At 38.4% G+C, this 19,432-nt stretch overlaps 6 protein-coding genes across 9 annotated transcripts; 4 read left to right on the forward strand and 2 right to left on the reverse strand.

Moving 5' to 3' along the window:
- Positions 1–82: 82 nt before the first annotated feature.
- On the forward strand, positions 83–4,374 carry LOC132204700 (leucine-rich repeat-containing protein 20-like). 2 transcript variants are annotated; one of them, XM_059633356.1, is made up of 5 exons: positions 83–207; positions 2,002–2,085; positions 3,163–3,306; positions 3,464–3,631; positions 3,688–4,374. In XM_059633356.1, exons 2-5 carry the CDS (start codon positions 2,004–2,006, stop codon positions 3,879–3,881), a joined length of 588 nt encoding a protein of 195 aa, XP_059489339.1. In that variant the 5' UTR covers positions 83–207; positions 2,002–2,003; the 3' UTR covers positions 3,882–4,374. The 2 variants fall into 2 exon arrangements, with proteins under 2 accessions (XP_059489339.1, XP_059489338.1); XM_059633355.1 differs by lacking the exon at positions 83–207 and having other exon boundaries at positions 1,812–2,085.
- LOC132204698 (nicotinamidase) lies at positions 4,291–7,901 on the reverse strand. The gene is made up of 8 exons (XM_059633353.1): positions 7,685–7,901; positions 7,487–7,616; positions 5,711–5,767; positions 5,556–5,660; positions 5,369–5,503; positions 5,188–5,316; positions 4,959–5,127; positions 4,291–4,905 (listed from the first exon to the last, which is right to left on the reverse strand). The coding sequence occupies exons 1-8, from the start codon at positions 7,783–7,785 to the stop codon at positions 4,676–4,678; spliced, it is 1,056 nt and encodes a 351-aa protein (XP_059489336.1). The 5' UTR covers positions 7,786–7,901; the 3' UTR covers positions 4,291–4,675.
- A 202-nt stretch (positions 7,902–8,103) lies between these two features.
- On the forward strand, positions 8,104–10,382 carry LOC132204699 (uncharacterized). The gene is made up of 6 exons (XM_059633354.1): positions 8,104–8,254; positions 8,315–8,514; positions 8,644–9,095; positions 9,344–9,529; positions 9,585–9,858; positions 9,944–10,382. The coding sequence occupies exons 2-6, from the start codon at positions 8,486–8,488 to the stop codon at positions 10,044–10,046; spliced, it is 1,044 nt and encodes a 347-aa protein (XP_059489337.1). The 5' UTR covers positions 8,104–8,254; positions 8,315–8,485; the 3' UTR covers positions 10,047–10,382.
- Positions 10,383–10,514: 132 nt separating this feature from the next.
- Positions 10,515–12,846, forward strand: LOC132204696 (lysosomal Pro-X carboxypeptidase). 2 transcript variants are annotated; one of them, XM_059633350.1, is made up of 10 exons: positions 10,515–10,689; positions 10,771–10,864; positions 10,925–11,065; positions 11,120–11,221; positions 11,275–11,444; positions 11,499–11,656; positions 11,709–11,881; positions 11,978–12,139; positions 12,204–12,397; positions 12,464–12,846. In XM_059633350.1, exons 2-10 carry the CDS (start codon positions 10,778–10,780, stop codon positions 12,663–12,665), a joined length of 1,389 nt encoding a protein of 462 aa, XP_059489333.1. In that variant the 5' UTR covers positions 10,515–10,689; positions 10,771–10,777; the 3' UTR covers positions 12,666–12,846. The 2 variants fall into 2 exon arrangements, with proteins under 2 accessions (XP_059489333.1, XP_059489332.1); XM_059633349.1 differs by having other exon boundaries at positions 10,760–10,864; positions 12,464–12,845.
- LOC132204694 (uncharacterized) lies at positions 12,841–16,840 on the reverse strand. 2 transcript variants are annotated; one of them, XM_059633345.1, is made up of 7 exons: positions 16,453–16,840; positions 16,257–16,383; positions 15,910–16,197; positions 15,637–15,850; positions 14,827–15,583; positions 14,333–14,709; positions 12,841–14,278 (listed from the first exon to the last, which is right to left on the reverse strand). In XM_059633345.1, exons 3-7 carry the CDS (start codon positions 16,161–16,163, stop codon positions 12,974–12,976), a joined length of 2,907 nt encoding a protein of 968 aa, XP_059489328.1. In that variant the 5' UTR covers positions 16,164–16,197; positions 16,257–16,383; positions 16,453–16,840; the 3' UTR covers positions 12,841–12,973. The 2 variants fall into 2 exon arrangements, with proteins under 2 accessions (XP_059489328.1, XP_059489327.1); XM_059633344.1 differs by lacking the exon at positions 16,257–16,383 and having other exon boundaries at positions 16,453–16,839.
- Positions 16,643–19,359, forward strand: LOC132204697 (protein disulfide-isomerase TMX3). Its single transcript, XM_059633352.1, has 12 exons — positions 16,643–16,932; positions 17,042–17,090; positions 17,303–17,342; positions 17,401–17,564; positions 17,619–17,802; positions 17,885–17,962; positions 18,022–18,088; positions 18,141–18,345; positions 18,400–18,453; positions 18,507–18,708; positions 18,765–18,963; positions 19,019–19,359. The coding sequence occupies exons 1-12, from the start codon at positions 16,890–16,892 to the stop codon at positions 19,036–19,038; spliced, it is 1,305 nt and encodes a 434-aa protein (XP_059489335.1). The 5' UTR covers positions 16,643–16,889; the 3' UTR covers positions 19,039–19,359.
- Positions 19,360–19,432: the final 73 nt, after the last annotated feature.

A 19,432-nucleotide genomic window follows, 5' to 3' on the forward strand; every position in this document is an offset into this window, starting at 1 on the left:
TAAATGACGCGTCAGTTTGAAACACAAATCAAAGACCGCGCGCCTCAAGTCTATTTTGAAACTCCGAGTGCGCCTCTTTTTCTTCAAGACTGCTATTTTTAACCCGGGCAAAAATCGCATGTGTTCACGAAGGACACCCCATTCCTTTCGGTGGTTGGCCCGAGAAACGGAAAAGTGGTTCTCTCGCAACTTCTGGTCTCGTTCAGTGTGAGTAGCTAATTATTTGAAGTTTGTTGGCCGCTCTCGGATTGTGTTTGGCCTAGTAATAGATCGGGGGGTTTTCCGCCGTGTAAGGCAGCTAATTTTAGCAAGAGAAGAAGCAGCTTTGGACGACTCTCCTCTGCGATTTGTGCAACTCGCGTCCAGATGCACCCGATTCTGGGGCGCAGAAATAGAGCTCAAGCGAGATGATTTATCTTCCACTCTTTTGACCTCCAACTCGCTTTGATATTCCGACCAAGGGTGTGGAAAATTTATAACTAACAATAAGGACACAGAATATCACAAATGGAATTTTGTATTTGCCACGTTCCTTATTTAAAATTCTTATGAACACAAACTTCAAATGAGATTGTTTATGAAAAGCAAAGAAAAATAAATGAAGAGAGAATAAAATAAAATTTAACAAATATTTTTGGCATTAAATAGCAGAAATGCATTATTTACGTGCCAAACAAATCACCTAAGAAACATAATTCCGATAATAAAATTTCTTTACCTTGAAAATTCAACAAATTCAAGCATTTAAATCATCTAATAATTAATTTAAATTGTTCCTCCTAATAAAATTTACTCCATAAAAACTATGTGAATCAAAAAGAACTGAACTACAAAGCTCTAAAAAGAAAAATTGTTAAAAAGTCTGCTAACATTAATTTTTTCTATAAAAAATTATTTAAATTCTTTTCTTTTCATTCCATTTTTTTCAAATAATAGAGAGAATACTTTCCAGCTACTTTCAAAATTTTTAGCTAGCTTAAATATGGTTCATTAAATAATAATATTGAAAAAAAAAATACCTTTCTATGTACAAATCACAATCCATAATTAATTGCACGCTGAAAATCTCAAAACAATCGAGAGACGAAAAAAAAAACGAAATTTCCGCATGTCTCATTCTTAGCCGGCGTGCATCAAACATTTTGAGAGAGACAGACTGCGCGGAAACTCGCACAAACCTCCGCCGCCTGTTCGCGTGTTTTATAAATAATCCCTGTGCTCCACGTGATTTTCAAATTGAGACGCAAATTTCTAGCGAAATAGGGTCGTAGACACCATATTCAAGGGAGCAAAGCAAAGCAAACTGCGGAGTCCGGAGAACGAGGGGTGCCGCGTGCTGGGGAATTTTTCAAGGAAAGCGCCGCCGCGCAATATTTTGCACCAAAGGACGCAAAAATAACACAAAAAGTCGTAGTAAATTGAGCTTGAAATAAGCAGTTTTAATTTAAAATGACGAAGAATGCGAGAAGGAATAAATAAGAAATTAAAAAAGGATCAGTTTTACTTGAAACAAAAAAGGTAGTTTTTTTGATCGAATAAGGATAATTTTAATTTAAATAATAATTAAAAGAAGTAGAATGTGGATAAATAGAGAATTGGACTAAATTCATCAAACCTAGATAATTAAACATGAAAAATATTGCTTATGTGAATGAACAATGAAGACACCGAGTTTGAAAAACGAGGTCAAACTTTCTCACCCCAGTTGCATTCGGGGGCAAAAACCCCTTCGATACATCAACGGGAAGATGCGTTACTGGCGAAACGCAAAAGTCCCCCTCTTCGCGCCGCATATAAAGCAAAGCGCGACGCGTGCCGTGCAGTCAGTGTCCCAACACCTCTCCTGGTCTTCGGCAAGACAGAGGAGAGTCGTCCACGGATTACTTCTCTACTTTTTGGAATTTCTTTCTTTGAATCGTTCGGAAAATCGGGCGGGCAAAATGCCTCAGTTCGGTGATGACATGACCAACTCAACCACCAATGAACCCAACGTGCCCGTAGTGATGCACTGCACCCGGATGGCAGGACGAGCGGTCATCAGGGTCGTCGGCAGGTGCAACGACGCCCAGGAAACCTGCAACCTTGGTCAGTAACCCCAAGTTTGAATTTGAAAATAAAAATTATTTTGATAACAAAAAAAAATTATATTTTTTTATATATATTATAGTTTTTGTAACTTTAATTAATTGATCGTTGGAGTTTGGAATTTTATATTAAGTCAATTGCAAAATTAATTAGGGCTTGTAAATGAAGGTGAGGAAACTTAACAAGGAAGCTTTTGGTGTTGCGTCAAACCGCATCTCACGCGGCGCGAATTGTACATTACGGCGAGTTGCTCAAAGCGCACGCAGTGAATGAAAATCTCTCGCGCGCCGCCGAATGCAGGCAACTGTAAAATTTAACTCACTTTCGCCTTTTCATAACTTAATTGCCGCTCTCACGACTCTTTTCATAACACACGCGAGAGCTTTAAATTGTAACACACGCTCGAGACAAGGTTACAACTTCACGCGTACTTCAGTTTTTTTTAAACCCGAAGTTTAATTTTAACTCGACAGAATTTAATTGTTACATTTGGCGCTTTAGAAAAAGAAGGCAAAGATGTGATCTCGTTGGCACTGTTAGCAGCAACATAGCTTAAAATCATTGTTTACTTTTTACTCCGGAGCAATAATATCGCACTTTCACAAAATATAAAGCGGCGCGTAGAATGTTTCGCTCGGCGCAGTTTATTATTCCCAGACTTGCATTGATTTCCGCTTACACATAGAAACAGCCTTGGCCAAAAATTTATGCAACTTTTATGAACTTTTTAAATTTAATTTCACTTTGTATTATTTTAAAATTTTGAAGAATAAATTTCAAACGCTTGCAAAAAAATTTTAAAAGAATAATTTATCCAAGGAATGAGACAGCATTGACCTTACAGTTTAAACGTTCTCTTCCTTTTGGACATTTATGGAGTTTGCGCCCTTATATGGAGCAATGAAAAAGAGAAATAAGCGCGCACGCTGCTTTCTCACCTTGAACCAGCAGAAAAACAGCTGCGAAAGAACGGCCAGTGCATTTATTCGCATCCCAACGTTCGCTTCCTTGTTTACAATCCGAATGAGTCATTAAACGAGAATGGAGCTTGAATAAAATTTTGTTCCGATTCCGCAGATCTGTCCGATTGTCAGCTCATGCAAATCCCGGACGCAGTGTACCATCTGATGCGCAACACCGTCCTCCAGACGTGTGACCTTTCGACAAACGCCATCACTAAGATTGGACCCAGCCTCCCCAAAAAATTCACCGAGATCACACGTAATAATAATAAAAAAAAAAATATCAAAATCTTAATAAATTAAAAAGAAAATAATGGAAAATGACACATTAAATTCCATTAGAATTTCTATTTCAAAAATGGAACAAATATTAAAATCTGATTAAATCACTAAATTCCTTAATTTTGTGTCCATAGATCTCAATTTGGCCAACAACAAAATAAGTGCCCTTCCAGAGCAGATGTCTGACCTGAGCCAGCTCAGGATCCTTAACATGGCCCACAACAACCTCCCTGCCCTTCCACCCTCAGCCATCAAAATGCCCGCCCTCGAAGTGCTTGACCTTTCCTACAACAGGATAGACCGTAAGTTATTTAAAAAAAATCGTTTTAGATTTATTTATTAATTAAATTATTGGCAGACGTCGATGTGAACGTGCTGAAAAACGCTCCCAGTTTGCGGGTGGTCAACCTGAGCGAGAATCCCCTGTCGCTGCCCTGCAGGGCGGCCCTGCGGGAGGCGTTTGAAGTGGTCGAGGCGCCAACGGAAAACGCGCGCGGCCTGCAAGTGGTGCTGTCGGCGCCTGAGGACGACGACGACTGGAAGATTGAGTGATTTGAAAATTAAAATTTTGATAATTATTTCAACGAACTGGAATAATGATCTCACGACAAACTGCAAACACCACAAGAAAAGTATTATTATATCCGAAATGCTATTTCAACAAGAGAGAGAGAAAAGAAACTGTCCAAAGTGCCTCAGCTCAAAGTTTTGAATGTTTGAAATTTGAAAATATCTGATCTGTGATGTGCACGGGGTGAATTATATTATATATATTTTTCTTCAGAGTTTTGTACTTTGTTTTACGTCGATGTTGTGAATCAAACCAAAAGCCTCTCGTTCAAAGAAGGGCCAATCGATTGTTCTGTGAAACATTTATAACAACTTTGTCTAGTCACACGTCTAGATGGACTAACAAATAAATGTTGTGCAATCGCCTATAATTATTATATATTATTGGAAAAGAATAATAATCTGTTCTCTTGGCTAATATGATACTTGTTGAATAAAAATATTCAAGTTTATTTCTACTAGCATTAACACAGAAGGCTTGTGTGCATCTCTCCACAAAAATCAACCTTAAAATTTAAATTATCAGTGCAATTTAACTAGAGTGTGCCTTTTAAGTACTGAGAGAATCATGATTTTTGTAGTCAAATTATTAACAAAGTCAGCAAAGGAGACAAAAGTACAGGCATCAACATTTTTTGAAGCTCGATTGGTTCTCGCTTAAAGGCAGATTATTTGCTGCATAGGCCACAATTTTGTTATGGGACTTCCAAGGAATCGGCCTAACACCTAACTAACCCTGCTACGTACCTTGGCTTCCTCTAAAACTAGATAGTGCATCACTTTTGCTGATCCTTCTTCAGCTCAACGGCCAACTTGTAGCCCAACTCGGGCCTCCGGTCTCTGCCCTCAACCATGGCCTTCACCTGGCTTGACTCGACGATGATTCCATGAGTATCCTTGAACTTCTTCTTGGTGCTCTCAATATCGTCGAAGTTCACGCCCCTTGCGCAGTCGTTGATCATGATGGTTCTGTAGCCAATGGCCAAAGCATCAGCAGCAGTAGATCCTAAAATAGTTAAAATTTTTAAATTGATTTTAGTAAATTTTATAAATCCTCACCAACACAGACATCATAGGCAAGTCCGCAGACGTAAACATCAGTGGCACCGAGCTCAACCAGTTTTTCCTGCAGGCAGGTGCGGCTCATCTTCTTGTTGTCGAAGAAGGCGGAGTAAGAGTCAACATCTGAATTTATGCCTTTGTACACCAAAGTGGCGTCTTTTCCGATCTATAAGTAGAAATTTCAATAAATAACTTCTGTGGTTATTTGATTTTTTAAAACATTCACCTTCAGGTCTTTGTGCAGCTCGGCACCCCAGCTGTTCTGGACACAGTGGCGGGGCCAAAGTCTTTGGGTCGTGGGCGGTTTGCCGTCAAAAATGACTGTGTCATACACCTGGGCCTGGTCCGCTCGCAACTGATTTTCAAATTATAATAGTTTTTCTCAAATTTAAGGCTTGTTTACTTACTGGACTGGTTGAGTGGATCTTCCTCTTGGTGATGTTGTCGATGAAGGACACATGATCAGCTGGGTGCCAGTCCAGCGAGTAACAAATGCCGTCAAATTGGACATTGTCTAGCAGTTGATTAATAGGCTTGATGACCTGTATTATGGAATAAATTTAGAACTTGACAGAAGATGATTAAATTTAATACTTCTTCTCCGTTTTGCTTTGCGGTACAGTTGCTGAGACTCAGAGAGCCCGAGATGAAGTCGTTCTGGACGTCGATGACCAAAAGTACGCTCACAGGGCGCACAATCTGTGTTGAAAAAATTAAGATTTAATTTTGAAAATTTATAATATACTTACTTTTTTGATCCACTTGTTCCAACAAAACTTGAATTCGTTCCTATCAATATATCCGTCCTGAAAAAATGATATAAATTTGATACAAAAATATGTAATTGTAATAATGAGTTTGACTTTTGACATTTAAACTCGGGAACAATTGTGTGCCTTTCATTACTTTATTCTAACGAGTTCAAGGTTTGCTTCCAGCGAAAAAGATAATTCGCAGGTGATAGCATTTCAAACGACTGCTGCAATATCGACTCGGGTTTCGAGCAGCATGGCTGGCACCAATTAAAAAGTTTTTCGCCGAGTGGCGCAGTCGGTTTTCATTCTCTCTCGTGCCGTCTGCATTTTCACACCCGCGATGCACGCACGCCATCAGAACACAAATCAAACAAATCGATCAAACTAACTTTTCTCGATTATTTCGCCTCACGTCATTTTGCACACAAGAAGGGCCCTGAAACGAACTTGTTTGATTGCCCATCGAGAGAGGCTATTTTTGGCGCTAAACAAACGACTTTTGGCATGAGAAGAGCGCCGCCGAGACTCACCCCATCATGGAAATTTTCAATAAAAACTGCTTCCGTGGTTAACTTGGGGGATAGTTTTAACCAATTACTTTTATAGAAGGTCAATCACGTCAGCAGAGTTCTTTTTTAAACGAGAATCGAAGCAATTTATTATTTTTTTTTTCTTAGACACTAAATTTTATTTTGCAAGGATGTAATATTTAACAATTCAGGATTAAAAATAACTTTATGAATCAAAGTGGCAAATGACGCATTTTATAATTTTGGACTTTTGGATAGTCTTCCTTCAGTAAATGATGCAATAAACTTTTTAACTCCAAATATCAGACTTATCAGAGCACAAAAAGTCTAAGATAAAAAAATTACAAGGTCTTTTGTAAAATTCACCAAAGACCAAAAAGTATTAAGCATTAGACCTTTTTTGAATATGGAAAAACTTTGGAGGAAAATTTTTTCATTATTTTTTTATCAAGCTTTTTTTATCGAATTTAATTTTAAACTTATTTTGAGCATCAATGAGGTTTAAAAAAAGGGGTGCCGCGCAAATTACATTTGAAGGGACGCGCCCTGATCACAAAAATTGCACACAAATTACAATCCCACGCCCTGCTTTATCTGTGCATAAACTTCACAGAGGCCTTTGTTGCGGGATTATTTATTGTTTGATGCAGAGATAGGTTTTGGTCACACCCTGATACAAAAACCTTTTGTACCCACCGGTGTGTGACCTTCTGCGGACAAAGAGACTCGTTTTGATTTTAAAACTTTGAGAGCCGAATTTTAATTTGTCATTGCAAGAGGATAACAATTCTTATCCAAAAATATAGGATGCGGTTTGGCTTTTGTCGTTGAGAGAAAAGAAGATAATTATTAATTGTTTGACTTTTGCATCATTAAAGATAAGTGCAAAATAAGTGATGGTCAGATAAAAAAAAATTAATTTTGCTCAATCGGTGCAGATATATCTGATATCTTTCAATTAATATTTCAAGTGCATACTTTGTAATCTTTTAATTTAATAAAACTAAGATTTTATGATTTTGAGACTAAAAAATATTTAAAAGCGCTAACTTTCAGCTTAGAAATATTTTTATAGTACATAATTAATAAAATAAATTTTGTCGCTAGAATTTATAACTCAATTTACTGTGATCGAGTTCAATGGAGCTTGATTTCATATAATTCACTTAAAAACTTCTCAAGTTTCATTCAAGACTCTTTCTTTCTCTCAAACAAAAATGTAAACAGAAAAATTGCAAACCTTGTTCTGGTCGAAAATGCCAAACATTTCCTTCTGATTTTCCTCGGAGCATGTGTAGACGATGCCCTTGTCGTTGCGGAAGAGGGCCGAGCAAATCCTGCCGAAATCAGCAAAGTCGATCTTGCCGTCTCTGCGAACAAAGAGCACCCATTGTCCGGTCTAGACACCACAAATGAATGCAAATTTACCGCAACTCACCCGTCCTGGTCGAAGGCATCAAAACACGCGTCCATGTCTGCAAACTGGTCGGCGACGATGCCTCCGTCTGCTGACTGAACGTCTGCAAGTTGCTGGGACATGGTGTTCGACCGTCTCTAGGACAACCACGAGTTTATTTACCGGCACACCACGCAAAATCGCGCTTCTTATATCGGCTTGCACCATGCTTTTCGCACAATCAACCAAACCATGCCGGTGGTGGGGGATTCCTGTAGCGAAAAGTCCATCATGTTTTCCTAAAATTCGCGATAAAAGATTTTCAGTTCAACAGTTTAAAAACTTCAAATAATTTTTCAAATTTAAATTTTTTACATTTTCGTTCCTATTTTCTTTATTTAAATTCGTACAATCTTATTTGAAATGTTAAACATTTAAAATGTTATTCTTCGTCATGTTGGCACAACTGCAATAGTACAAAAAAAGTCGAAAACAATTTCTGTTGGTTTTTCTATTGAATTGTGGGTGCAATCTGCTTAGAAAAAGTTGTGTCTTTTGCTTGGAATAGAAGCTAATTGCACGAATCCTGTGTGTTATTGATTCTCGGCAACGGTAATATTTATTTTTCTCTTCGAAACGATTCGTTAACGAAGCACGTCTGAATAATTGCAGGATAAAAAAAAGACACAACAGAGCCCGCCCACACGCAGGGATGTCATTTCCCAGCTGCGCTGCAAATGTAAACACGAGTTTTATGAGAGTTATCTTTTAATCTCTGTGATGGCTGCTCGCTCTCTGTGATTGAATTTATCGACACCTTTCCAACGCCAAAACTTGTCACCAATGGATAAAGCCAGCAAAGTCATAAGAAGGTATGCAATTTCAATAATTAAATCAGAAGTTTCTCTTTGAGGAATTTGTGACCTTCATTTTCTCTTTCAACATCGTTATTTTTCTCTGCTCAGGGGAAATTTTTAATATTGTTCTCCAATTTAATTCAGGAGCAGCATCCGTCTCAAATCCATTGGCACAGGCCATGGTGAGCTGGGCCTGGTCCTGTGTGGCCTGAGGGACATGCGTCTGGCGGCCAAGAACTTTGCCCAGGCGCAGACGATGGCCTCTCAGGACCTGCTCAAGTGGTCACTGAAGGCTGAAAACAGAGCCATTCAAGAGACTCTGATTCAGTTGCTCGAACTTTCCACGATCTGGGAGGACGTCCAGAAGGAGTTCAACGAACACCTTCGAGAGTTTCGCAACAACTTCCAGATGATCTACGAGGGCGAGCGCTCAGTGGATCATGCCAGGAGCCAGTTGGCCGCCCACGAAGCGTCCGAAACTAATCTTCGGAAGGAAATTCGTAAGGCTAACAAGAAGAGTAGTGCTGAAGATGCACAGCAACTCGAGGTCAAACTGGCTCAGGCACAACGATCTAAAGAATTGGCACAAATGGAAGGTTGGTATCATGTTTTAATTTTTAGTGATGATCTAAGTTTGATTTAAATTAAAACAAAAATAAGCAAACTTAGGAATTAAATTTAAATGGTTTTATATTTTTGTAATTATAAATTTGAGCAAACAAATAAAATTATGTTAATCATGATGTATTCTCAAGAGAAGTGGCAATAAAATTAAAAATTAAGCTTTTCACAAAAAATTACAAAAATAAACTTGGCAATAAATTTCTATTATTTTTTGTTTCAGTTGTAGACAAAGTCCAGGAGAACGAAGCCGTAAAATTAATCAGAGTTAAGGAAAGTTTAACAAAGCTTTCTCAAGCTTACTTGGAAATGGCAGCCAAATGCAGCATTATTTTTGAATCGCACCAAGATGTAGTAAACCAAATGCCCGACGTACAAGACAAGAACATTCACGACCTAAAATATTCCGGTAAAATATTTTCTATAAATCAAATTGGTCCTTGGCTTAATTCATTTTTGTGCAGGTGCTCCCGAAGCTCAACACGCTGTGATCCGTGCCAGGCACAGAATCAACTCGTACAAAAGCCAAAGAGGTCCGTCCACTTCTGCTTCAAACATCTACCCTGCCTTGCCAACGACCGCTTCTTCGCCAAACGCTTCTGGACCCATGCGAGACCCACCTCCTCCGTACAGCCCAGCCAGTCCGTCTAACAACAGTTCTTATGGAAACTACCCAGAACACATGAATCCATTTGAAACTCCACCGTCTGCCAGTGGAATTGGATTCAGCAGATATGGGTAATTTTTTTATCATTCACTGATATATCTTCAACATTATTATTCCTCGTATGTTTTGCTGAAAATTTAACTTTATTTCCTTAAGCATGCCTCGAACAACGCCAACCTCTCGGAACGCTGGTCAGAGCCCGTTCAGCGAAGAAGAGGAGGATTTGGCAGGCGCCGTTGGTGGCGTCAATCTCAACTGATCTTTTGAAATGATGTGCCTTTTTTACAAAGCTAACCTCATACATTAGCTTTTTTTACAAAATTTTACATCTTGGTTGGTTCACGTAATTTTTTCCTGTCTTTTATTAGTTTATCAGGAATGATTGATTGACTGTTATGTAAACGTGTATATATTTTATCCATAATTCGAGCTTTTTTGCAATAACCATGACCAGATAATCATGTATCAGCACTAAAGAAAGACATAATTTCTTATATAATTTACTAATGGAATGTTGAAATGCAACTTTGAATCAACAGTTTTGACTATGCAATCGAATCCTTTAAAATAAAATATTTTGAATGACTGCTAAAAATTTGCAGACCTGTCAATTATTAAGAAAACCGAATAGTGTTGCTTGTTCTCTTGTTAGTAAAACCGGTTTTAAATTAGCACTCGTCAGATGGTTGGATAGCAGTCCTCTGCGGTTAATTAGGAAATCTTGCTCCACCCAATCGCAGGCAACTTTTGACCCTTAGACTCGCTGGTGCCGGCAACTAAACAAGGGTCAAAAGGCATAGGGACTGTAGATGAGCACAAGATTAATCATCTCCTTAGGCAACAGTAACAATTTGAATGGCTCTGATGAATTATATTTCATTATAAACTCTGCATAAACCTAGGTAATTTTCTTGCTCTCATGTAACTGTAAAATTTTAATTTTTTCTACATCAAAATTTTAAATAACTCTAGCACATTATTAGCTCCAACATGTTTATTGTGTGGATGATTTTCCTGTTTTTTACCTTTCGAGAAGGACACGGCTATCAATATGAGACAAAGTACTTTACCGTTCCTGTGAGTAAATAAATTTTGAAAATTGTTATGTGCTTACTACTGTGTAATTTAAACATTTAGGTGGACCATTTTAGCTTTGCTTTAAACGCTACTTTTAAAATGCGATACCTGGTGAACAACACTCATTGGAATCAAGAATCAGGACCTATTTTATTCTACACTGGAAACGAGGGTGACATTAAGATGTTTGCGGAAAATACAGTGAATAAAAAGTTTGTTAATTCATTCAATTAAAATTCTATTGTATATAACCAGGGCTTTATGTGGGAGTTGGCTGAGCAATTGAAGGCCAGTGTTGTTTTTGCTGAGCACCGATATTATGGAGAGTCTCTTCCTTTTGGAAACAAATCTTTTTCGGTAAAAACTAATTGCAGTATTTTATTGAGAATTTTAATTTTAATATTTCACAGAGTGAGGAAAACTTGGGATATCTGACGGCTCACCAGGCGCTTGAAGATTACGTCGATCTGATAACCAACTTGAGAGGCGCGAAAGACATCCCTGTCATCTCGTTCGGAGGGTCGTACGGTGGAATGCTGACTGCCTGGTTTAGAATGAAATATCCCCATATTGTTCAAGGGTACAATTTTCCATGTTGTATTGAAATTTAACTGATATCAATATTTTTTCGTAGGGCCATTGCCGCATCAGCGCCAATTCTGGAGTTCGAAGGAATGAACAAGTGCTCAGCCTTCTACAGGATTGTCTCCTCCGATTTCCGTTCTGCGTCCGACGAGTGCGCTGACAGTGTTCGAAACTCTTGGGGAGCAATTGATCAGCTTGCCAAATCTGGTATTTAATATAAAAAATTTGCCTCAAACATTTTAATTAATGCATCATGTAGCGGATGGCCTGGCCTGGCTTTCAAAGGCCTGGAGCACTTGCAAGCCCCTCACCAAAGCGTCCGATATTACCGACCTCAAGGACTGGCTCGTAGATGTCTACACCAATTTGGCCATGACTGACTACCCCTACCCAACTAGCTTCCTGATGCCTCTCCCAGCTAATCCAATCTTGGTAAATTGATTTTATTTTAATTTCATTGAATTGGTCAGTAAATTATATTTTGCCGCGACTAATATAAAATTAAATGTTAATGGTATTTAATTTTAGGAAGTTTGCCAATACCTACGAGACCCAAAACTTGGCGCCAAAGAATTGCTGGGACAAATTTTCAAAGGTGTTAGCGTCTACTTCAACTACACAGGAAAAGCAAAGTGCCTTGATGTGGAGTCAGCGGACGGAGCCCTTGGCGACCAGGGCTGGGATTTCCAGGTAGGCCCTTTGTCAAAATTACATATATTTTAAATGAAATTATTTTTAATTGTTTTTTTCTTAGGCTTGCACTGAAATGGTAATGCCTGTGTGCTCTGATGGGGTCAACGACATGTTTGAAGCCAAACCCTGGGATCTGAACAAGTACTCCGCTGACTGTACCAAGAAGTTTGCTTGGGTCAAACCACAGCCCGATTTAGTGGCCAAGAGATACGGAGGACGAGAAATGGCCAAGCTCTCTTCCAATATCATTTTTAGGTAGTTTCAGATTTTTAAGAAACAACTGAGATTTTAAACAATGATGAAAATCATTTAATATTATAGCAATGGATTGCGTGACCCATGGACAAGTGGCGGAGTTGTGGAGAGCCTGGCCCCAACTGTTCTGTCCATCATCATCCCAGAAGGAGCTCACCACCTTGACCTGCGAGCTTCCAACGTTGCTGACCCTGACTCTGTAAAGAACGCCAGAAATCTTTACAAGAAGCATATCCGTAACTGGATTAGGCAATATAAGGAAAAGTAAAACTGCAACAGAAAATGGTGTTTATATAATATTGCAGCACTTAGCTTATAACAAAGCTTTAAAACTGATTTGAATCTGTTGCAAATTAAATATTTATCAAAAATAATAATCGTACCATAACAAATAGTTGTAAAAATATGGTGAACAGTAAATAAAATAATGGCAATTTTTTTAGAAAAGAAGACAGTCAATATATTTTTAAAATTATGAAATATGGTATAAACAAAACAAAATAACAAAAAAGCTACAAAAATGTTAACTGAATACAGTCAAATGGCTTTCCAAAAGTCTAATGCAATTGTGCTTTCCTAAATATCACACTTTGAAAAAAGAAATCGTTCATGCTCATCTCTGTGCCTTTTTTTCATCGCACTGTCTTCGCAAATGTCCGAGCAGAATAAGTTGACATCAGGATACTCTTCATTACAAAGACACTCCTCGCAAATTCTAAACTCTTGAACGTCAACTTTTCCGCACCACCTGCAGTGTTTGATTGGACAGAAAGTAATTTCTCCCGGTTTAGTCATCTTTAAGCAAGATTTTGGGTTCACATTTGCTAGAGCATGAGCATACAGTATCGGAGCAGTTGACTTAGCAAACTCAAAGGTCACCAGAGACAAGTCTTGCCTGTCAGAGTCATCATTGAACCACAACTGGGAGAGAACCTGCTTTGTCTCCCAGTGATCATTTCTGAGAATGCCAAACAGGGCTCTCTCCAAGTCGTCCAGAGGCTCAAGACAAGAAAATTCTGACCGTTTTTTAGACTTCTTGTGCTCATTTACATTGCTAATGATAAGATAGGTCACAAGTCCAGCAATCTGTTTGAATTTCAAAGACTGAATTTCCACCAGCAATTCTGGTACATTCGTAGAAATGCAACTTTCCATATCAGTTTCCTTCATTTTGAATTTCAAATGGTCAATGCAAACAGCAATCATTGCACTAATTTGCTTTTTTTTAGTGTTTGACAGGCTATAAATTAAATTAACAAAAAACCACAGGCTTTCTTGGCGTAGTTGGTTGACTTTCACAGTGTCCTCATATTCCATACATTCCAACCAGTCAGCGGAGAATTTTAATGCATATGCCACCTTAGACAAATATCTATAGGAGGATCTTGAGCTTAGGGCAAAGTTATTTTCCCACATTTTGTCTTTCCCTTTGAAATCTAGACATGAATCGAACACAATAAAAATTTTCAGCTGCTCAAGAAAATGGGATTCTAAAATGGGAAGTTTTTCTTCTTTATAAAACAGTCTTTTATACTCGGACTCGATGCATTTCAGTTTCCACTTAAGGATTTCAACAAATGTCACATTGGAGTTTTGAGAGATCAGAGAAAGGATGCTCGGGAACGTTTGCAGACTTGTGAGTGTGAAAACGCATTTTGACGGGCTGTAGCTGGTGATGAGATCATACACGAAGCGCATATATCTTTCATGGATGGTGTGCAAATTTCGCCATTCCTCGTTGGCGCGGTATACATAAAAGTGGCTAGACACAAACCACGGCAGAATGTACTTGACTACTGGAAATTCAGGTGTATATTTGACTTCCTTTTCCAGCCCATGCTGCATTCTCATTAGTTCCACAACAATCGTGTCAATCATGTCCTAACAAAATTGAAACAAATTAATGAAAATATTTAATCCAGGATTTTTTATTACATTCAATTCCATCCAACCAGATTTTCTTTTGCGAAGCGAGCAAAAGCTTTTAGCTTCTCTGGGTCGCGGTATAAGAACTCCTTCTAAACATCTGACAGTGCTTTTCAAACAAGCAGTCTCGAAAAATTCCTGGTATTGTGCATGTTCGTCTGCTAAATCTTGGTAGCACAGGTTTAGAATTGCTGTCCTTGAGTCGTCTGTAGGAAAGTTCAGGAAAGTTGAAGGCCGATTTATTTTTGGTTCCAAAACGCGGGTCAGTTCTGCCCAGAATAAAGTTTTAAGTATAGCCTCAACCTCGCTTTTCCTCATTTCATATCGAGCAATCATAGCAGAGTGCAGCATTCCATAATCTTGCTCACACAGTTCTGTTGTCATCTCTGGAAATAAAAGTTTTTCAACTATAGCATTCAAATTTAAAAAACATTTTCAACCCAAATTTTTATTAATTTTTAATATTGTAGAAAATTTACAATTTTGTATTTTTGGGTACTCACCATATTGCATGTCAAGCTCATCAACAAGCTGTTTGAAGTGAGGACCACGAAGATATATGATGTCAAAATGAGCTTCGTTAAACTCAGTTTCCGTCGGAAACCATTTCAACCATGGCTTTTCTACATAATCTGGGGTGAAATACCGAAGCATCACATCAGAGCTAGGAGGTCGACGAGGTGCATCGTCACTGGCAAATAAAGGTGGCAGGTCAGGCGTCGAGAATGTAAATCTGGAAGTGAAGCTGTTGCCGTTGAAAAATTTAAAACCATGTTCGAAGGAGGTGTCATGCTGTTGCATCAAAGTTTCGCTGAAGAGCAATGTGTCTGTGTACATTTTGTTGTGAAGGACTTTGTTCTTCAAATCTGTCAATCTTTTAGACACAAGTTGATTTCTTCCATAAAATTTAATGTAGAAGAGTATTTTTACAACATGCGTGTCAAATATTTCTGCACATATCCTGGACACCTCTTTCGGTTTCTTGCGCTCCCAACTTGATTTCCTAATTGTTTCCAAGTGTTCAAACAAACTACTGATGTGACATTTAAATTCTGCCATTAGGGCGTTGTGTGACTCCGTCATTTGTTTAACGCCAAGGGGTACAGATTCTAGTACGGGTGGCACAATGAGTTGAGAGTAAATTCGAAAATACTGCTCCGTGACCACAAGCAACCATTGGTGCAGCAGGACCGGGTTGTAGAGAATTTGCAAGAGATTGACAATGCTGTTGGGTAACGTGGCACACTGATCAGTTAGGGGCTGCAAAAGTTATAAATTGAAATGAAGTAAAAATGATATAGAAAAATGTGTACCGAGACACCTTGACGGACTTTATGGAGATACTCAAGAATGTTTGACTGCATTGCTAATTTAGGGTCAACAGCTTCAGTTACAGCATTTACAAATTCCTTTCCGTGGGCTTGGGTAGTCCAGAAATAGTACAAGGCGCATCTCATCTTTGCCTCAGGGTTAACCTCTGGTAGACGCGCCTCTAGGAACGAGCAGTATGAGGAATAGAGTTGCCACCTAAGAATTAGAAAAATTTTTGTTTAGTATATTTATTTTATATTTACTAAGTTACTTACATATCTGGCAAAATGTATGGCATTGAAAGAGTCCACAGTCGGTACAAAAAAATATTGAACTCTTTGTTGCTGTCCTCTGTGTTTTCGTACAACAAACTGATCTGATCTTGAAAGTAAGCCATGTCTGTGATTTTTGGCAGGTTCTGGGGGCGCCTGAGAGATAACCATGGCATCCTCGCAGCCAGGCATGGCTCATTAACAGCATGGGGTGAATGGTTCTTGGGTTTCTCTACTTTTTCCTCCGGACTAGCCATTTTTTTTTCTTTTATGATATTTGTTGTTTATATTCTGTGAAAAAGAATTAATCATATAGTACATAGATTAATAGCATAAAGAAATGTGTGTACATATCGTAAATTAATCCGGTTTAAAAGATGGAATAAATAAGATTAAATTTAAGTGACAAAATTTCACTACCCTCTTTACCAGCAAAAAAAATCAATAATAATGTCAGAGGTCGACAGTTGACAGCGACTGAAAATTTATGTACATTATGAATCTTTTGCATGTTTTCATCACGTTATATGGAAAATTTAATTATACCTTAATGATTTTTCAGTTGGTTCTAGATGATTATAAGTAACGTGATTGTGCAATTTTGATTATAAAATCCATTTTCTGCATTTTATTTTTATTTGGAAACCGGCTCTGAACAGTCTGAACGGGGGCGTAACCGATTTTGCAAATTTCGCCGAATTCGCCGCCAGGTGGCACATGCGAGTGTTTTCGTGTTTTGTTTCCTTCGCGATCGGTATCAAAACAAATCGCACATCATCACGAATTTAGCTTTTAGCTGCGAGAAGCGGTTTTGACATGAATGAATATTTCGAAAGCGACTCACACAGTGTGCGACCATGAGATGATCTTAAACAATTTACGCGTCTCTCATTAGTTGTGTTTGCTGGCCTATTTTTTCTCAATTTTCTTCATCTCTCCCGTTCTTTTGACGCACCAACTCAGAAACGCTCGGAACGGCAAAGATGACACGCTCACTCCATTTGCTCTCTCTGCTGTTTATCTTCGGTGAGAATTTAATTTGAATTTGGTACATCTCAAATAATTATATCTATCGCTCATTAATATATAATACATTTACGTAATATTTCTTCATTAATTTGCGTGTGAATTTCAGGTCTGCAGCACCAGGGTGGGGCAAGCCGAGTTCTTGAATTGAGCGACAGGTAAATTTATTAAATTGTAATTAATTAATTAAACTAATAGAAAGAAGTGTGTGGAAAGAAAGTGTTCAGAATTTTTTTCGTTAATTTTGTATAATATTTTGTATTTTCTACGCCACTCTTTGCAACGCCAGTCAATTAGCTAGTTAATGATTCCCTACAAATGCAACTGATCAATATCTAAAATTAACCCGTGTGTATATTTTTCCCTGCAGATTTTTGGACATTCGAAAGGACGGCCAATGGCTGGTCAAGGTATAATGTTCTTTTCATGTCCGATTATGATTTTCGCACTGCAATAATTGTCTCTCAGTTTTATGCGCCTTGGTGCGCTCACTGCAAACGACTTGAGCCAATATGGAACCACGTTGCGCAGACCCTGCACAACACCAACATCAGGGTTGGAAAGGTCGACTGCACCAGGTTCACAGCAGTCGCCACTGAGTTAAAAATTTCCGGCTTTCCCACGATCATGTTGTAAGAAATCTTCAAACTACCAAGTTCTGATAATTGACCAAAATTCATTCCTAGCATGAAGGGAGAAGAGGTTTTCACATTCCGAGGAGATAGAACAAAACAGGACATTGTCGACTTTGCACTCAGGGTCTCAGGTCCTCCTGTTCAACGAATCACAAGGCCTGAGAGCATCGCAAACCTGAGAAAGGCGATTTCCCTATTCTTCGTCTACATTGGGCCATACGAAGGAGTCCTATGGGTGATTTAATTTATTTATTGACCATTTTCTTTGTATTTTATTTTTTAGACAATTTCACTAAACAAAATTTAAATTTTTGTAGGAGACGTATGCTTCGATTGCTGAAACTTTCCAACCGCACGGCTACTTTTACGGAGTGGCACCAGAAACTGCTAGAGAAGTGAGTTCAGGCGCAATAATGTAAATACTTAATTTGGTTTATTTTGTTTTTTACCCCAGCACATAGACTTTAAAAAAGTTCCTGCAGTTTTGGTGTACAAGGACACAATGCACTTTTATTACGAAGGTAACATATTTATTTCATAAAATCCTCATTTAATTTAATTTTGATAAACCAGAACCACCCTCAAAAGGAGAAACTGAGGAGGAGCGGTTGCAGATTGTGAACGCCAGTCTGCACCACTGGGTGAATGCCGAGCGGTTCCACACATTCCCTAAAATTACCAGAGGAAACATCCACCAAACGCTGGCCAGTAACAAAAACCTTGTCCTGGCCGTCGTTGAAGAAAATAAATTGGAGGACGTGCCAGCTCACATGATTGAGTCAGTTTTAAAAATAAAATAAGATTCATTTTTAAATTTAATGACTTTGAACAGGTTTCGGGACATGATTGAGTCTGTGATTCGGGAAAACAAGGACAGGTACCATAAGTAAGATTTTTCTATTTCAAATTGTGGAAAAAAAAATTAAATTTGGTCTTCAGTCATTTCCAGTTTGGTTGGACAGGAAGTCCTGATTTGGCCAACTCTGTGGCCATGACTGTCCTCCCCCTTCCGAGTCTGATCGTGATCAATGCCACCACAAATCACCACCACCTGCCCACAGATCAACTTCTCGGACCTACGGGACTGACTCCGGAAACAATCATTCATTTTCTGGACACCATTCTCGACGAGTCCGCGCCTGTCAGTTCCTTCTTCAAATTTTGTGCTTTAATATTTATAAAGGTATTAAATTTTAGGTTTACGGAGGTAACTCGTTTTTCGTCAAGTTGTACCGAGCTTTCTTTGAGGGAAAGACTGCCTTGTATGACATGTGGATGGGCAACCCTGTTTTGACTTCAGTGCTCTTCGGACTGCCTCTTGGATTCCTCAGTCTGATCTGCTACTCGATCTGTTGCGCCGACATCATGGACGCAGACGAAGAAGAAGAGGAACCGGGTAAGTTTAAGAGAGAAAAGCAATTTAGCTTTCTGACGTAAGCACTTTGTTTCAGACCACGAGAAAAAGGAGTGAGAACAAACAAATGGACTATGTTTCGACGGAGTACCTCCTCTCAAATTGGCCATATTCCAATCTCATTTAGACTTGTTAATATCCTAGACATTCTGTTACTTATGTGATCTTTTCTTAAATGTCTAATTTTATTATTTTGTGCCAAACTTGAATGTAAATGGCTTGTTTAAGTACTTAATTTAATTTGCATATTCCTCGCGCATTGTGTTTTTGCAAGGAAATATAATCTAGTCAGTTCTTTAAATTAGAATTTTTACACACAACATGCTCTTGAATTAGATTTTAATCATTAATAAACTAGTTTGAAAGTGTTTGTTTAAATACTAGTTTTATTTAAATAAGCTTCTTCATCACAATTGATTGATTTATGAATTCTATTTTCATTCTCCTCAAA

The sequence above is a fragment of the Neocloeon triangulifer genome, unplaced genomic scaffold (assembly GCF_031216515.1).
Source record: "Neocloeon triangulifer isolate White Clay Creek 2 clone unplaced genomic scaffold, ASM3121651v1 ptg000022l, whole genome shotgun sequence".
Taxonomy (NCBI): domain Eukaryota; kingdom Metazoa; phylum Arthropoda; class Insecta; order Ephemeroptera; family Baetidae; genus Neocloeon; species Neocloeon triangulifer.

Bases quoted from the DNA above. Each gene is read 5' to 3' on its own strand.
- LOC132204700 (XM_059633355.1), top strand. From the start codon at position 1,941: ATGCCTCAGTTCGGTGATGACATGACCAACTCAACCACCAATGAACCC. The intron at 2,086-3,162 runs GTCAGTAACCCC...CCGATTCCGCAG, and splicing joins CCAGGAAACCTGCAACCTTG to ATCTGTCCGATTGTCAGCTC. The intron at 3,632-3,687 runs GTAAGTTATTTA...AATTATTGGCAG, and splicing joins TTCCTACAACAGGATAGACC to ACGTCGATGTGAACGTGCTG.
- LOC132204698 (XM_059633353.1), bottom strand. From the start codon at position 7,785: ATGTCCCAGCAACTTGCAGACGTTCAGTCAGCAGACGGAGGCATCGTC. The intron at 5,317-5,368 runs GTAAGTAAACAA...TTTGAAAATCAG, and splicing joins AGATCCACTCAACCAGTCCA to TTGCGAGCGGACCAGGCCCA. The intron at 4,906-4,958 runs GTGAGGATTTAT...TAACTATTTTAG, and splicing joins TGCCTATGATGTCTGTGTTG to GATCTACTGCTGCTGATGCT.
- LOC132204699 (XM_059633354.1), top strand. From the start codon at position 8,486: ATGGATAAAGCCAGCAAAGTCATAAGAAG. The intron at 8,515-8,643 runs GTATGCAATTTC...AATTTAATTCAG, and splicing joins GCCAGCAAAGTCATAAGAAG to GAGCAGCATCCGTCTCAAAT. The intron at 9,859-9,943 runs GTAATTTTTTTA...TATTTCCTTAAG, and splicing joins ATTGGATTCAGCAGATATGG to CATGCCTCGAACAACGCCAA.
- LOC132204696 (XM_059633350.1), top strand. From the start codon at position 10,778: ATGTTTATTGTGTGGATGATTTTCCTGTTTTTTACCTTTCGAGAAGGA. The intron at 12,140-12,203 runs GTAGGCCCTTTG...TTTTTTTCTTAG, and splicing joins ACCAGGGCTGGGATTTCCAG to GCTTGCACTGAAATGGTAAT. The intron at 12,398-12,463 runs GTAGTTTCAGAT...TTAATATTATAG, and splicing joins TCTTCCAATATCATTTTTAG to CAATGGATTGCGTGACCCAT.
- LOC132204694 (XM_059633345.1), bottom strand. From the start codon at position 16,163: ATGGCTAGTCCGGAGGAAAAAGTAGAGAAACCCAAGAACCATTCACCC. The intron at 15,584-15,636 runs GTACACATTTTT...TAACTTTTGCAG, and splicing joins AAGTCCGTCAAGGTGTCTCG to CCCCTAACTGATCAGTGTGC. The intron at 14,279-14,332 runs GTAATAAAAAAT...CAATTTTGTTAG, and splicing joins CTGGTTGGATGGAATTGAAT to GACATGATTGACACGATTGT.
- LOC132204697 (XM_059633352.1), top strand. From the start codon at position 16,890: ATGACACGCTCACTCCATTTGCTCTCTCTGCTGTTTATCTTCG. The intron at 17,091-17,302 runs GTAAATTTATTA...TTTTCCCTGCAG, and splicing joins GTTCTTGAATTGAGCGACAG to ATTTTTGGACATTCGAAAGG. The intron at 18,964-19,018 runs GTAAGTTTAAGA...ACTTTGTTTCAG, and splicing joins CGAAGAAGAAGAGGAACCGG to ACCACGAGAAAAAGGAGTGA.